The 14313-nt window shown below is 43.8% G+C and overlaps 1 protein-coding gene across 1 annotated transcript in view; it reads left to right on the top strand.

Annotated features, from left to right (window-relative positions):
* LOC146808539 (vomeronasal type-2 receptor 1-like) overlaps positions 1 to 13488 on the top strand; it is a 32544-nt gene extending 19056 nt beyond the window's left edge. The window contains exons 4-6 of the mRNA XM_085623989.1: positions 2557 to 2781; positions 9182 to 9305; positions 12483 to 13488. Coding sequence (XP_085480115.1) covers positions 2557 to 2781; positions 9182 to 9305; positions 12483 to 13399 — 1266 coding nt within the window. The 3' untranslated portion in view covers positions 13400 to 13488. The remainder of the gene's footprint in view (positions 1 to 2556; positions 2782 to 9181; positions 9306 to 12482) is intronic.
* Positions 13489 to 14313: the final 825 nt, after the last annotated feature.

The following is a 14313-nucleotide window of genomic DNA, read 5'->3' as shown; positions in this document are numbered from 1 at the left end:
TGTCAGGTTCCATGGATGTTGCATGGGAACACCCACAGCAACACCCACTGAATGCTTCCCGGTGCAGAGTAATGCATGAAAGGGCCCCATATTTACAAGGCCATGAAAAGTCAAGCAGGGTGACTTTAGGTGGCCTTGTAAATATGGGCAAGCCCAATGCGCCACCGATGCGTCAAATAAAGTGACGCACCAGCTTGTAAATGAGGCCTAGAGACTACTTACTGTAAGAGTATATTCGCGGCACCAAAACCCACTAATGACTCAAGTGGTAGAAGCTAATAACAGGACAAGTGAAATTTACAAATTGGTGCACTTTCCTTTTGTCGACAGGGTGCACATAATCAGAATCTACCCTGGCACACACTTCCTGTTTCCTGTGGTCCAGGTCATGCAGTGCCTAAAAATAGATCACAGTAAGGACTTGAATTTTACAAATAGGAAAAACATGGGACTGAAAGGGTTACTGACACTGGTCGCAGTCAGTGCGACCGTGAACAAAAGTGCAGATGACAAATTTCTCAAGACAGGACGTTGAAGAAGTCCTCACATATTGGTGCTTTGCCAGTTGAATTAATCCTGAAGAGACCCCTTCATTTATAAGGGGTCAAAATGATGGTATACCACCCCCTTGATTCCCAGATTCAGTGTAATCAATCAGAACTGCTAATTGATCGGCAGCATCCTAACCTATATTTGAAAATCATATATGGAACCATGGCCATTGTACAGTGCCTTATTTATGTGTATTCACCTACTTGAGCACCGCGTCATCTACACTTTTGTTCACCATCGCACTTACTGCGGTGTAATACCTAGCAGTGCCAGTAATCCTTTCTGTCCTGTTTTTTTATTTTGTATAATTCAACTAAGAAGTCATTGCTGGGTTATCATAATAGAACATTGATTGTTGAACTCCCCAAAACTTGTTGAAGGGTATCCCATATGCTGAATGAGTCCCATAGGACACTGTGTGTATATATATATCTATATAAATATAAGATATTGATCCTTGTCCTCATGGGCCTACAGGGTTGTCCTTGTGAAATATTAGGTAAAAATAGATCGCAAGTGTCCAGTGTTTCTGAAGAACCCATGGTCAACATCTCTGAACTCCTTCAAGGTTTCAGGCTTTTCAAGGACTCAGCAAACCCTGTGGTGGGGATATCACCTCTAAACACGAGGGACTCTTATCGTAACCTTCACCACATTGATAAGGAAAATCCTGAAACCAATAGAAGTCTCCCTCCTGCTGAAGTCCTCTAATATCACCACCTCCTTACAGACCCCTCCTGCCCAGATTGCTACCACCCAATTGTAGGGCTGCCTTAAATTTTATAAAATATGGAAAAGCGGTCACATCTTAGGTTCATCATCATGTAGAGGCAACAACATTCTAGACTACGACCAATCAGGTTTCAGCCTGAATAAAGGTGCCGAAACCACACTCAATAACGTCTAGGATGGCTATCTAGATGTCACAGACCAGGGACCGCACTGGATGCTGATCCTCCTTGACGTGAACACCATCCATCCTCATTGTGGTAAACCATCCCATCCCCGTCACCGACTGCAAACTGTGGCACAGAACAACAACAAGACATTAAAATGGCTCAAGTGTGTCCTTGATAGCGCTCACAAGATGTCAAACAAGGCGTGTTTTCATTCCCGCCTTGTGTGGTACATAGAAAGGAGGTTAGGGAGGATCCCAGCTCTTCAACTTTACTCTGCTCAGGGGTCTAGTAAGATCTCACAATCTGCAGTGCACCAATATACCAGGGAGTCACAGGCAAAGACAACCAGTTCTCAAATGTATAAAAAGGCCATGAAGCAAATAAATTCTGAAAGAGTCAAAACACGCTAAAGTGCTTCATGAGATAAATCCAGGTTCTAGAATCAAAGATCTCCAATTAATTATCATCCAACAAGTGAACAGTCCCAGAAAGCGCAATATGCTGCGCTGTGCTTCATATTCAGGCTTGGCAAAATCAAAATATCACCCAGAATCAGAGAATTCTCCAAATGCAGTCAGTTTCAACATGCTTCACCCGACCTATCACCGACCAGATGGCTTGGCGCCAACTTAATGGGCCGGATTCACAAAGGTAAACTTACACTTTTGTGTAAGTTTATTACTTTTCGGTATTCCCAAAGGTAAACTTAGACCAAAAGTCTAACTTTATTAGTAGCAAATTATCTTTGTGAATACCGAAAACTAGTAAGGTTAGACTTTTGGTCTAAGTTAGACTTTGTGAATACCTAAAAGTAGTAAAGTTGTACAAAAGTGTAAGTTTACCTTTGTGAATTGGGCACAATAAGAGGTGGAATCAAAAGGCAGACTGCCCTCCACATCCCCCTGATCAAATCACCTCAGCCATTTCAGGGCCCTTAAATCAAAATACAATACCCGACGAGACGGGCATTTCCAAGAGCTCACAGATGAGCTAGCTGGACCGAGAAAGGTTCTCTATCCTTAGTTCTAGGGGCTCCTTCTGTGACTTTCAATGGAAATACCCAACCCTGGCACCATTCACTTGAAATCTGTTTTTCACTCCACAGGTCTTGCACTATGTGAAAAAAAATCGGTTCCGGGTTAATGGTGAAGAGATATTTTTCGACAAAAACGGTGACGCGCCAGGGGCCTATGACATCCTAAATGCACAGATATTCGAGGCTGATGACATTCGGCTAGTGAAAGTAGGTCAGTTTGACCCCCGAGCCCCTGTGGGCCATGACGTCATCATCAACATGAGCGCCATCTTGTGGGGCCATGGCTCTACCCAGGTAAGACATTGGTACGTGTGCAGACCAGTAAAATTAAGATTGATGTTTGCTGCTGAAATGCAGTTTTTTTTTACCTATCTTCTCTTCATCCTCTGGACTTACCTGAATGTCGTGGTATAGACAACCCAACGTCTTTAATCGGACGTACATCATTCTGTTGAAAATTGTCTTGAGGAAACCCTATTTCGGAGAAACATTTTTTATGAAGACAGGCGATGTAAAACCTAAGTGAGATTTATCAAACCTCACAAGGTCCACTTGTGTGGCCCTGAAATCCTTGATAAATATGGAGTAACGCAACGCAGCGCTAATTGATGTGTTGCATTACTCTATCCCAGGGAGTCATTCCATGGGTGGAGCGTGGGTGTGTATCACCCATCCACCCATGGATTTTGGCGCATTCCCAGATTTACCATTAGTGGTGGACCTGGGAATGAGTAAAAAACTATGTCTCCCCAGGTAAGGCACAATGAGGAGAAATATCTTTATTTCTCCTTCTCTTGTCCCCTTTCTACGTGCGCTGCATTCTGAAGCACACCTAGAATGAGGAAAATGCCTCCCAGGATTTTCTTTTGTGCAGGAAAGTGCCACTTCCTGCACAAAGACAATTCTCCCTGCAACGTAGGCACCGTTGCACCATTGTGGAAGGGGGCCTGCATTGACCCTATGGCAGCCAAAAATGTGCCAGCACCAGGAAAGGACAGGAATGAGTAGTATAATGGTAAATACAGCGTATGCCTCCCCGTTCCCTTCCACACAGCACAGCAAGGTGGCTTGCAGCATTGCACTGCATTAAAGATTGATAAATCTGCCCCCCGGTTCCTCAATTTTTTAAGAGAATCTAATTTAGAAATTGTTGAATCCAGCCTTATGAATATCTTCCATGTAGAAAATATCCCTTTAAATCTGCTTTTACACAACATCTCTCAGAGTTACTTGCTTCTCTTATACCAAGGTCGACCCCCCTCACACACTTCCTTCGAATACCAAGGTCGACCCCCCTCACACACTTCCTTCGATCCAGTAATCATGTTTGGATTCTCCAAAACCTTATTCTAATTTTACCTATTCTCTTTCTGGTCCACAGCCATCTCCCCCACCCCAACCCTTTTCCCCTTCATCTTTTTTCTTTTACCATTTAATTTCTCCTTTCCTTTCTCCTTCCTTTTTCCTGTCCAAATAAGGCTCACGATAGCCCCATAAGTGTGTATCTTATGCTGAAAATGTTCTGCGGGACAGACAGTTTTGTGCGTATTGTTTTAACGCCCCCAGTGGCCTGGTCTGCGTTCTTCAAAGCTGCAGGAAGAAACAAAGAAACATGAGAGCTTTTGCAGTCTCCTGCCTCCTGTGTGAACCTCTTCTCTCTAGAGTCCAACAGAAGGTGAAGAAACTCTCTGCTTGACCATATCTGCTCGCTGTAGCCCCGATTGCACTTACATGTTGGATCACTTCCCTTCCAGGTTGTAGTACATTTCCACATTTGTTGATATTTAAAGCGTATTCCAGGAGTAATTATGGGATTTTGTGAGTGCCCCAGATTCTTACTTTTACACTTGACATCTCCACACACAGATATGCACACAAACACATTTACTGCCAGGCATGTCCATGTGTAATTGTGTACCTACAAATATCTTTCCATGAGCAAAGCTTACAATGTTTCAATACATCTTTGAAAAACAAAATTGCAAATTTAGCCATCAGATTACATCAGGACTTCTCAAATGTGCCCCCCTTGGAGTACAAACACATATGGCAGTGGCATGCCGGGTCTGGTGGCTTAGAGGCCGGAGGCGCGCCAGAGATAAGCCCGTCTGCACCCGTCCACGCACTGACCGTGCACAGTGCCAGTCATGCTGCCGGATCGCTCTCCCAGCCCCCACGCCCTGCTAGTGTTTGCTATTCCAAGGACCAACTTATGAGGCTTGGTGGGCAGAAGTCCGAGGTCGGGGTTAAGGCTGGGAGGGAGGGGGACCAGGCCTTGTGTACTGATGGCTCGCTGATTGAGGTAATGTGCGGTCTTGTGAATGCCAGGTCTCTAGTTAAACACTTTCAGGAAATACACATCCTGCTGGAATGTCACGACCTGGACGTACTTTTTATCTCAGAAACCTGGACCCGCACTGATTCCTTAGTTGAACTAGGACTTGCTTGTCCCCCTGGGTATAATGTTTTTCACAAACCCAGTATATCAGGGAGAGGAGGAGGTTTGGGAGTGGTCTTCAAAGATAAATGGAACTTCACCCCTCTTGAATTAGATGAGGCCGAAGAGTTCGAACTCCTTGGGTTTTCCTTAAGGGAAGCTCACGGTCATCTATTAACCGGTATGCTTTGCTACAGATCCCCAGTAGGACCTAACTCTAAGTGCTCTGCCCTGATTGATTTGGTGTGTAACCTGGCCTTGACACACTCTAAACTGATCATCCTGGGTGATTTCAACTTGTGGGCTGATGGCCCGCTGGACACAGCGTTTAAGGAATTGTCGGAAGCTTGCGCAAGCTTCGATATGCTCCAGCTGATGTTGCAACCTACGCACCAGGGTGGACATATATTAGATCTACTGTTTGCTAATTCCAACATGGCTACAATTACAGATGTTCTACCACTGTGCAGGACTGATCATAGTCTGGTAAACTTTAGGCTTACTCTGCCTAATGCGTGTTGTAAAATCTGTCATCAGAAACAATATCGGCTGGGCAGAGAATGGGCCACATTGAGTAAGCTTAAAAATTCCTTGCATTGGAATGACTTAGACAGCCTGGACCCCAGTAGGTCGGTGGACAGGAATTACCAATACCACTGTGTGCAGATCCGAGACAGGCTTGATAAGCATATTCCTGCAAAGAAGCTAAAAAAGAGAGAGAAACCCTCAGCCCCCTGGTTTAACAAAGAATTGCGAGCACTCAGGATGGGTTGTAAAGTGGCCGAAAAAGCCTGGAGAAAAGGATATAGTGATTCAGATAAAAATGCTTTTAATAATCAACTTGATTTGTACAAAAACACTATCGCGAAAACTAAAGCCGAGTATTTTGCTAATACCTTTCTTCTAGCAGCTAATAGCACCAAAGCTATATTTAGCTTAGTAAAGAGTCTGTCGAAACCTGACTGTGTTAATAACAAAATTCCTGTTACTCAAGCTTTATGCGATGAGTTAGCTTCCTATCTGGAGGATAAAATCGACAATATAGTTAGGGATTTTGATCCACCAACAGCGGTGGAAGAACCTGATCCTCAGTTGTCCAATGCTGAGCAGTGTTCTCTGCCATCACCAGACTGTAAGCCCAGCAACCCTACCATTTTAAAACACTGCCAGCATACTCTGGATTGCTTTTGCATTCCGGACGAGGAAACATTTGATACCTTAGCCAGGGGTATCCCTTCCCCACAGAATCTGGAAGGAATACGGGGCCAAGCTCTTTCCCTATTTACAACAGATCTGTGGTCTATCTTTGAGTACGGGGGAGGTCCCTAAAATCTGGAAGGAAGCAGTTGTAACCCCTCTTCTAAAAAAAAACACGCTTGACCCCGGGTGTGTGGCCAACTATCGGCCAATTTCTTTATTGCTATATCCTGTTAAAATTCTGGAACGCATTGTCAGTAAGTCTCTATCCCAGTATCTTGAGGAGTATTCGCTCCTTGACGAGATGCAATTTGGCTTTCGGCCCAAGCATGGTACTGAAACAGCACTTGTTACCATGCTTGATGATGTGAGGATGCGGGCAGACAGTGGCCAGTCAGTGATATTGGTGCTGTTGGACATGTCAGCGGCTTTTGACACTGTAAACCACGGTATACTGTTGGAGAGACTTAAAGACCAGGGTGTGACCGGTCACGCCCTTGACTGGCTTTGTTATTATCTAACAGACAGGACACAGACAGTGTGCCTTCAGCCGTTCTCCGCTAACAAGTCTTCCTTACGACAGGGGGTCCCGCAGGGCTCAGGGATTAGTCCTGTGCTCTATTTGCAGCCTCTCATTCCGCTTATTAGATCTTTTGGAGTGGAGGTGGTGAATTACGCGGATGATACCCAGTTCGTGTTTTCCTTGGAAGGGAATGATTCCATTTCCTTGGAAAGATTTCACGAGTGTATGACTAGCACCACGAAGTGGCTTAAGAAGAACTGGTTATAATTTAACAGCTCTAAAACGGAAGTGGTCCTGTGTTCTTCCAGAAGATTTGATCAGCCTGTTTTACCCATCTTTCAGCTGTCCCCTACTGGCGCACCTATTACCCCTTCTAGCACAGTACGCAATCTGGGGGTGATGGTGGATCAGGACCTCCAACTGAATTCTCAGGTTAACAAAACGGTTGGCATTTGCTTCTCGCTAATCCGAGTGCTGAGAAAGATCCTTCCTTTTTTGCCTAACTCTGCTAGAACGCAGGTTGTGAGATGCGTAATTCTCAGCAGACTTGATTACTGCAACTATCTATATCTGGATGCGCCTAACACCCTTATCGGGAAGCTGTACAGAATACACGCCTTTGCAGAGAAACTCACTTTAAATAGGCAGCGAGGGACCTCAACCACATTAGCCTTGCGAGATTTGCATTGGCTGCCGATCCACCAGCGAATTCAATTCAAAGCTCTATGCACTGTCTTTAGGTCAGCTCATGGAATGGGCCCTAAGAACCTGCAAAGAAAATTCAGCTGGTATTCTCCAACTAGAAACCTTCGTTCTGCTTCTGCATTTCTGATGAATGTAGTCAGGTTCAGGCGGTCCAGAACAGGTGGCAGATCCCTCTCTGCCGTTGCTTCTCGGCTATGGAGCACTCTCCCTTTGGATCTACGTCAGGTCCAAAGTCTTATGGATTTCAGGAAAAAGTTGAAAACGTTTTTATTCCCTAGGCTGGAGTAATTTTTCCTTCTGATATTATCTCTCTCTTCCTCCCTTCCTGTTTCACACCTCGGCTGCCCCTGTTAACTTCTGGTGGGGACTCTCCTTTTTAAGCGCCAGGATACCCGTCGGGTGATAGAGCGCTATATAAGCACCTCATTACATTACATTACATTGCATTACATGAGCCACTGTAGGGGAATGTGTTCAACCTCATGGTCACAGTTTGGAATCCCAGAGGGTCCACTCAGCCTTTCATCCTTCTGAGATTGATAAAGTAAGTACCATTGAGTTGGGTAATAATAAACATCTGCTATTCAGGACAAAATCCCCTTCTGGGTGAACGCACGCTTTACAATAAACGCGTTTAGTGGTAATTGGAATGCATTTTTTTAGTTGTAGTTGGAATGCATTTTTTTAGTGGTAATTGGAATGCATTTTGTTTCAAAATAAGCAAAAAGACAAATAGATATTGAAGCGAAGGAAGGATGGGAGCGGGAGGAGGCAGTCCTGCCCCAGGGGGAATAGAAACATGGGATCCCACCTCCACCAATGCGTCCACCAACAGTAAAACCTAAAGTCTGTGAAAAGTCTTCTAAAGAGGTCTCATGTTTGAGCACCAACATACTGATGTGGAAGAGACTTCTCTGAGGTGGCCAGTCTGCTGAGACTTCTCATCCAGGGCCTCCACATGATTTCCAATCGAGGACCTTCTCATGATGTTCTGTCGCTGCTCTACACCACAACAAATGTAAAGAATGAGTAATAATGTAAGAACCACGTCACACCTTCATGTGCATAATTGATCACTGGACCCACTATCAACACCAGGGTAAAGAGTGCCACGGCGACACGCAAGTCCACAGGTCAGGGATTGCATATAGAGAGGATGAGCTGCACGGGAAACAGATAATACATGGACCAAGATAAGGCTGCTGATCATTCTGTGACAACTTTCTGCCTCTCCTGTTTGCTTTACTTCTGTCTCTCTGTTCACACCAGTTGTATGACAGATCTATGCATGCCTTTCCCCTGTCGTCGTTACTATGCATTCCTTTAGCATACAAGTTATTACATCGATGCGCCTTAGGGAAGCGCTGGACTTTGGAATAGTATAATTTACTAATCCAACTCCAGTCTGTGTAACAGTAAAGAAGGTGTTGGACTTTAAATCAAATACCAGTCCAACTACCATTTCCTAAAGCAAGTCAATGTAAAGACTTGTGTGCTAAAGGAATGTGTGGTAACCATGCGTTCAATGCAGTGCCCACATTGTAAAAGCACTATGCGGTTTAGACTGTGTGGTAAAGGGTGTTTCCCCACTTTGTCTGGGACCATTTCCACTGATGCTGGATTGGTTCCTGCTTCATCTCTCACTATGTCTTTAATTCTTTGCATCAATGCTTTCTCTGCCCTTCCTAAAGGTTTCACTCTCTGTGATCTTTACTTTCAATTCCATGTCAGTCCTGTCTTTGAGTCTTACACTCTGTGGCCTTCCCTACCATTTCACAAGATCCAAATCTCCTTTGTAACCTTAAATTTAAAGCTTTAAGTTTCTCCTGCAGATCCCACGCTCCATATGCAGTGAGAGTTGTACCCCTGGGTACAGAAAGGCTGCCAGAGAGGGGGAGCCCGTGTGCTGCTTTGACTGTGTCCCCTGCTCCCATGGAGAAATCAGCAATGATACTGGTAAGTGCTACGAGTAAGTTCTCGAGGAACTATGGAACTCAAAGATGGCAAGTCAATTTTTGTAATAAATAATTTTGTCTTTGATCAGACATTGGGTTTTTCATTGGGGAGGCTGTGAGTCCTAACCATTATAATAAGTCCTGAAATCTTATAAGGTCAAACACACAGTTCAATAATGTTTTTCTAACCTTAACCCTAGGAGCTATGACTAAGAGCAGCCATCTTTAACTTAGGATAGTGTATCAAGTATTTAACAGTGACAAAACAGCCAAAAGGCCAAAACACAACACAAGAGAAAATCCAAAAACATTTCTAAAAAATGAAAAAGTAATCAGAAAAATGACACAATGACTAAAATGTAATAAGGGGGATCTGACGTTTACAAATTTACTGGGAAAAATAGCCCGAAAACTTAAAGCATCTACCGGAAACCAGTGTCGATGTTGACCGGGACCTAGGGGTAACATCAGGCCGACCATGAAGATGCGCAGGTCAGATACACCACCAGGTTCCCAAGTTCAACCTTTTATCTTCTGATTTAGTCTTTTGTATAGATACTGAAATATGCCAACAGGGCAAGCTTAAAAGACATATCCAACGGAGTCCCTTCAAATCCAGCTTACCGCTGGAGAACATCACACTCAAGCCATTTGTTTTGGAGGGAAATGCTCAGATAGAAAAAATTTAACTTTCATGGCTGATGAAGTCCTCTCATTGGGTGGATACTTTTTGAAACTTGACCCCGTCAAAACTTCAACCTCTGGACTTAGAGGGTGATTTAGAGTTACGCAGGAGAGTACTCCCTTGCAGTGTTGATGGTGTACCCTCTCCACCAAACTCTCAGTCTGCGTGTCTAGTTTACAGGTGAGCATACCACCAGGTTTATGCCAAAGCAATTTACTCCATTGGCATAAACCTTCCTCTAATGAGGGAGTAGGGGCTGTCAAAAGTAAGCTATCCAACCGTCCATCCTATTTGGGAATCATATGGCTTATTTTTACTGCCCATAATCACCTGGTATATCCTGGTGGTGAGAGACGCAATGAGATCGCCGTATATCCTAACAGTGAGGGAGAGTGAAAAACTGAAACATGATTCCTACACCATCTTAGAAAACTCCAGTTGTATGGGGGGTTATTAGTTTTTTTATTTTTCAAAAGAAAACTCCTGCTTTGAGAGTTTGTTTTGGAAAATAAAAAATTTGGAAAAGTTTGACGGCCGTCCATCATGTTTAATGGAGCCACCCTTCAAACGTTTCCTACATTGACAGGAATCACCATGACAGCGATTCCTGCCAATTTATAGAGATGTATTTAGAGCTGGCAGAGATTTTGGTGGGCAGAGTAAAGGCAGGGTGCTAGATGTAATGTCCACTGCCACACTAGCTGCCTTTACTCCATCCGTATCAGAAACTTTTTTCAGAGGGTCAAGTGGCAAGCAGAAATTACTGGGCCCACCGTGGTGGTTGAGGCCTTTTACTTCTGATGTGCCAGGGCCAGGTGTTCAATGGGCTCTGAGCAACTGGGACAAGTACCCCTTCAACACTTTACTCTCAGTGGTAGCGCGGGTTGAGCAGACCAAAGCTTCTGAGGGAGGAGGTAGATGAAAGGTGAGCACAGACTCATCCAGCAACCCCTATAAAGGATTGTCCAGTCAAATTCTTGCTTTTATGTAACTAATACAAAGTAAAGTACAACACACTGCAAATAATAAATAGAGCCTTCATGAGGCAAGCCCACTCCCTAAATCATCTCCGGTAATTTGACCCTCTTCTGCTTCATTTACATGTGTTGCGCCTGCTCAATGAAAGTGGTAGAGAGAAGCTGGAGTGAAACGCTTCAGTGGGACAAGCATCGGGCTGCCCTGCTGCGGGTATTGTAGTGCAACATAGCACAAGACTGGCAGCTGGATCACCATTCAGCATGGCTTTGGCCTTGCCTTCCCCAGGGCTCATCCAGTTTCACTAGATGAGGCGCTAGATTTACCAACATGATCCCCGGTGTTCTCCGTCTTGGAGAGGAAGACAGTCACAGCGTTTAGCACTTGAATCAAGCTGCAATGTAACAGGTGGTGTTGAGGGTGAAAGAGAGGGATTGGTGGTGAACAAAGGCAACCTAGTGTGTGTATGTTCATTCTACAAAAGAAAGAGGTTCCCAGTGCCTGGTGTCACTGACCTGGCCAAATAAAAAGTGTTTGGTTTTCAGAATATTAATTTAAAAAATATCTACCAACAAAAATAATAATTGCAGGCTACTGATTACCTCTAAGTCATCAAGGAAAACATATACAGGGATGAATGGATGTACCATTTTGAACTGCGCTTCCACGTACTTATATCATCAAGGTACATAGATGTGAATTTAATAGTTAAACTATATTTACAATTATATATGGTTTTAGGATATTTACAGTGCAGCATTCACCATTGCCTGTTTTGCACTAGTATTTATTGAGTAATGATTTTTTTTATCTACCTTTTGTTTTCTTTGTTAAATGCCCTCTGCTTCCTCTCTCTCTGTGTAGGGCTAGAGCAGCATATTGAGCCTTGTGGCGGGCGGAGGCATGATGCCACCCACATGTATTTGGCAGCCCACCTCCCTCCTGTGATGCTCTGTATTTTGTATATATTTACAGAAGAACCCCCCGCCCCAACCCCCTGTAACCCATCTTCCCCTCCTTGTTGGAGAGGTTCCCTACGTATGCCCCCTACTGGAAACCTTTTGCAGCTGCACTTCCCAAGCATTTCACCATCTTCTAATGCTGCACCGTTTGCATTGGTGCTGTGCAAGCAGTGAAATGTCCTGAGGTGACTGGTACAAGGCAGGAAGGCTGCGTACCATATATACTTCACACAACAATGTCATTGCAGTCAAAATTTTGGAGTCGATTGTTTTATGGGTTAATATTAAAAATGTGATTTTCTGGTGATACTGTGATCATTTAGCAGTTTAGGGATGAGTTTGCTGAGCAAGTGACTATTGCCCTGAGGTGGAAAGGTACTGCTGGTTGTCACCATTCCAGTGTTAAATGACATATAAAGAAATGTTTTATTCAAGTTGGTCATGTGTACTTGTATAGGACAGAAGTGATTTAACGAGCCAGACCCAGTTAACAATTACACACAGCTCGTTGTTTAAGGTATATCATTTCTAAGTCACAAATGTTTTTTTTTGGTAGACACAACTGACTGTACAAAGTGTCCTGATGAACAGTGGTCCAATGAAAGACGTGATGGGTGCATCCCTAAAGTGATTGAGTTCCTATCTTATGAAGAGCCCCTGGGTTTAACACTCAGCACCTCAGCAACGTTATGTACATTGTTAGCTCTTTCAGTTCTTTGTATCTTCATCAAGTATCGGGAGACTCCCATTGTCAAGGCCAATAACCGTGAGCTCAGCTATATTCTTCTCCTAGCCCTTATGTTTTGCTTTCTCTGCTCCTTCATCTTCATTGGCCGTCCCAGGAAGATCACCTGCATGCTTCGACAGATCATCTTCGGGATTGTGTTTTCAATTAGTGTCTCTTCTGTTCTAGCCAAAACTATCATTGTTGTCATTGCCTTTAAAGCAACTAATCCCAACAGCCCAGCCAGGAAGTGGCTGGGATCAAAGACACCAAACTCTATAGTTTTCTCATGTTCTTTACTACAAGTTCTTATCTGCATGGTTTGGTTAGTGAGATCTTCTCCATTTCCAGAACAAAACTTGAAGTCTTACAATGAAAAGATCATTTTTCAATGTAATGAAGGGGATAATATGTTTTTCTACTGCATGCTGGGATACATGGGCCTCCTGGCCAGTGTCAGCTTTATTGTGGCCTTTGTCTCAAGGAATCTCCCTGGAAGCTTCAACGAGGCCAAGCTGATCACCTTCAGTATGCTCGTGTTTGTCAGTGTGTGGATCTCCTTCATCCCGGCGTACCTGAGCACACGGGGGAAGTACATGGTGGCCGTGGAGGTGTTTGCTATCCTGTGCTCCAGCGCTGGACTGCTGGCGTGTATATTCTTTCCAAAGTGTTATATTATTCTGTTGAGGCCTGAAAGGAACACCCGGGACTATCTTGTAGGAAAATCGAAGTCTGTAGGCAAAAAATAATAGAAAATTACAAAATCAAGAAATGTTCTATTTTATGTAGAGATTTTTGATACCTTACTGATTAAATGTCGCCTTCATCAATTAGTGGCACAATACCTCATTCACGTTTGACTAAGAGACAATATCTTGCACTCTAGACATGGTGTTTGTAGGTTACATGGCTAAATATAAGCAACAACACAAAAATAATGTGCAATTTTTTATAGGTAATATGAATAGAAATAATGTATGTAGCAAACTGACTCTTAAGTGGAAATGTATGATTGTATGAATTATGGTGCTTTCTGACACCTTATAACTTTCTTCGCCATGTTCTGTACAACTGGAAAACCAAATGCAGTTATTTGTTTATAAATAAAAGATTGTGTTTTGAATTATGGGTGTTTCTTTATTAGATGCAAAGTGTGGCCTTACAATTATGTTACTCATAACACTTAGGGGCCTCATTACAATGTCGGGCGGAAAGCCTCCGACCAGTGGCCCGACATGGTAGGTTTAAAGTGCGAGTGCCGTATTAAGATGAGGGTGGTCGAAATAAAACCTGAGGGGGGTATTCCAACGTGATTTCGATGGCCTCAAATAGCCCATCGGGCAGATCATGTAATCCCTTAGTGACGGTGGTGCTGCAGTTAAGATTATGATGTCCAACAGCCATTCCATGTCGGTCTTTCCAACATGGAAAGGCTGTCAGAAAGCAACATTGGGGGCCCCTAGCAGAGCCCCCTTGCCTCCTGCCCCTCTGCTGTCAGAACCGCTGACCTGAGGTCGGGCAGTTCCTTTCCACATCGTAATAAGGCCCTTTATATTGTTTTCTGTTGTAAAAGTTGTACATTGTTCCTTGTTTAAAAAGTAACATCAAAGCTTTCTCTTATGACTAATATTTTGGCAGCCGCCGCACACATGGCAGGTATTTT

This window comes from Triturus cristatus, chromosome 8, assembly GCF_964204655.1.
Source record: "Triturus cristatus chromosome 8, aTriCri1.1, whole genome shotgun sequence".
Taxonomy (NCBI): Eukaryota; Metazoa; Chordata; class Amphibia; order Caudata; family Salamandridae; genus Triturus; species Triturus cristatus.
The sequence above is the reverse complement of the archived record's forward strand: the minus strand, read 5'-3'. Positions and strand labels throughout refer to the sequence as shown.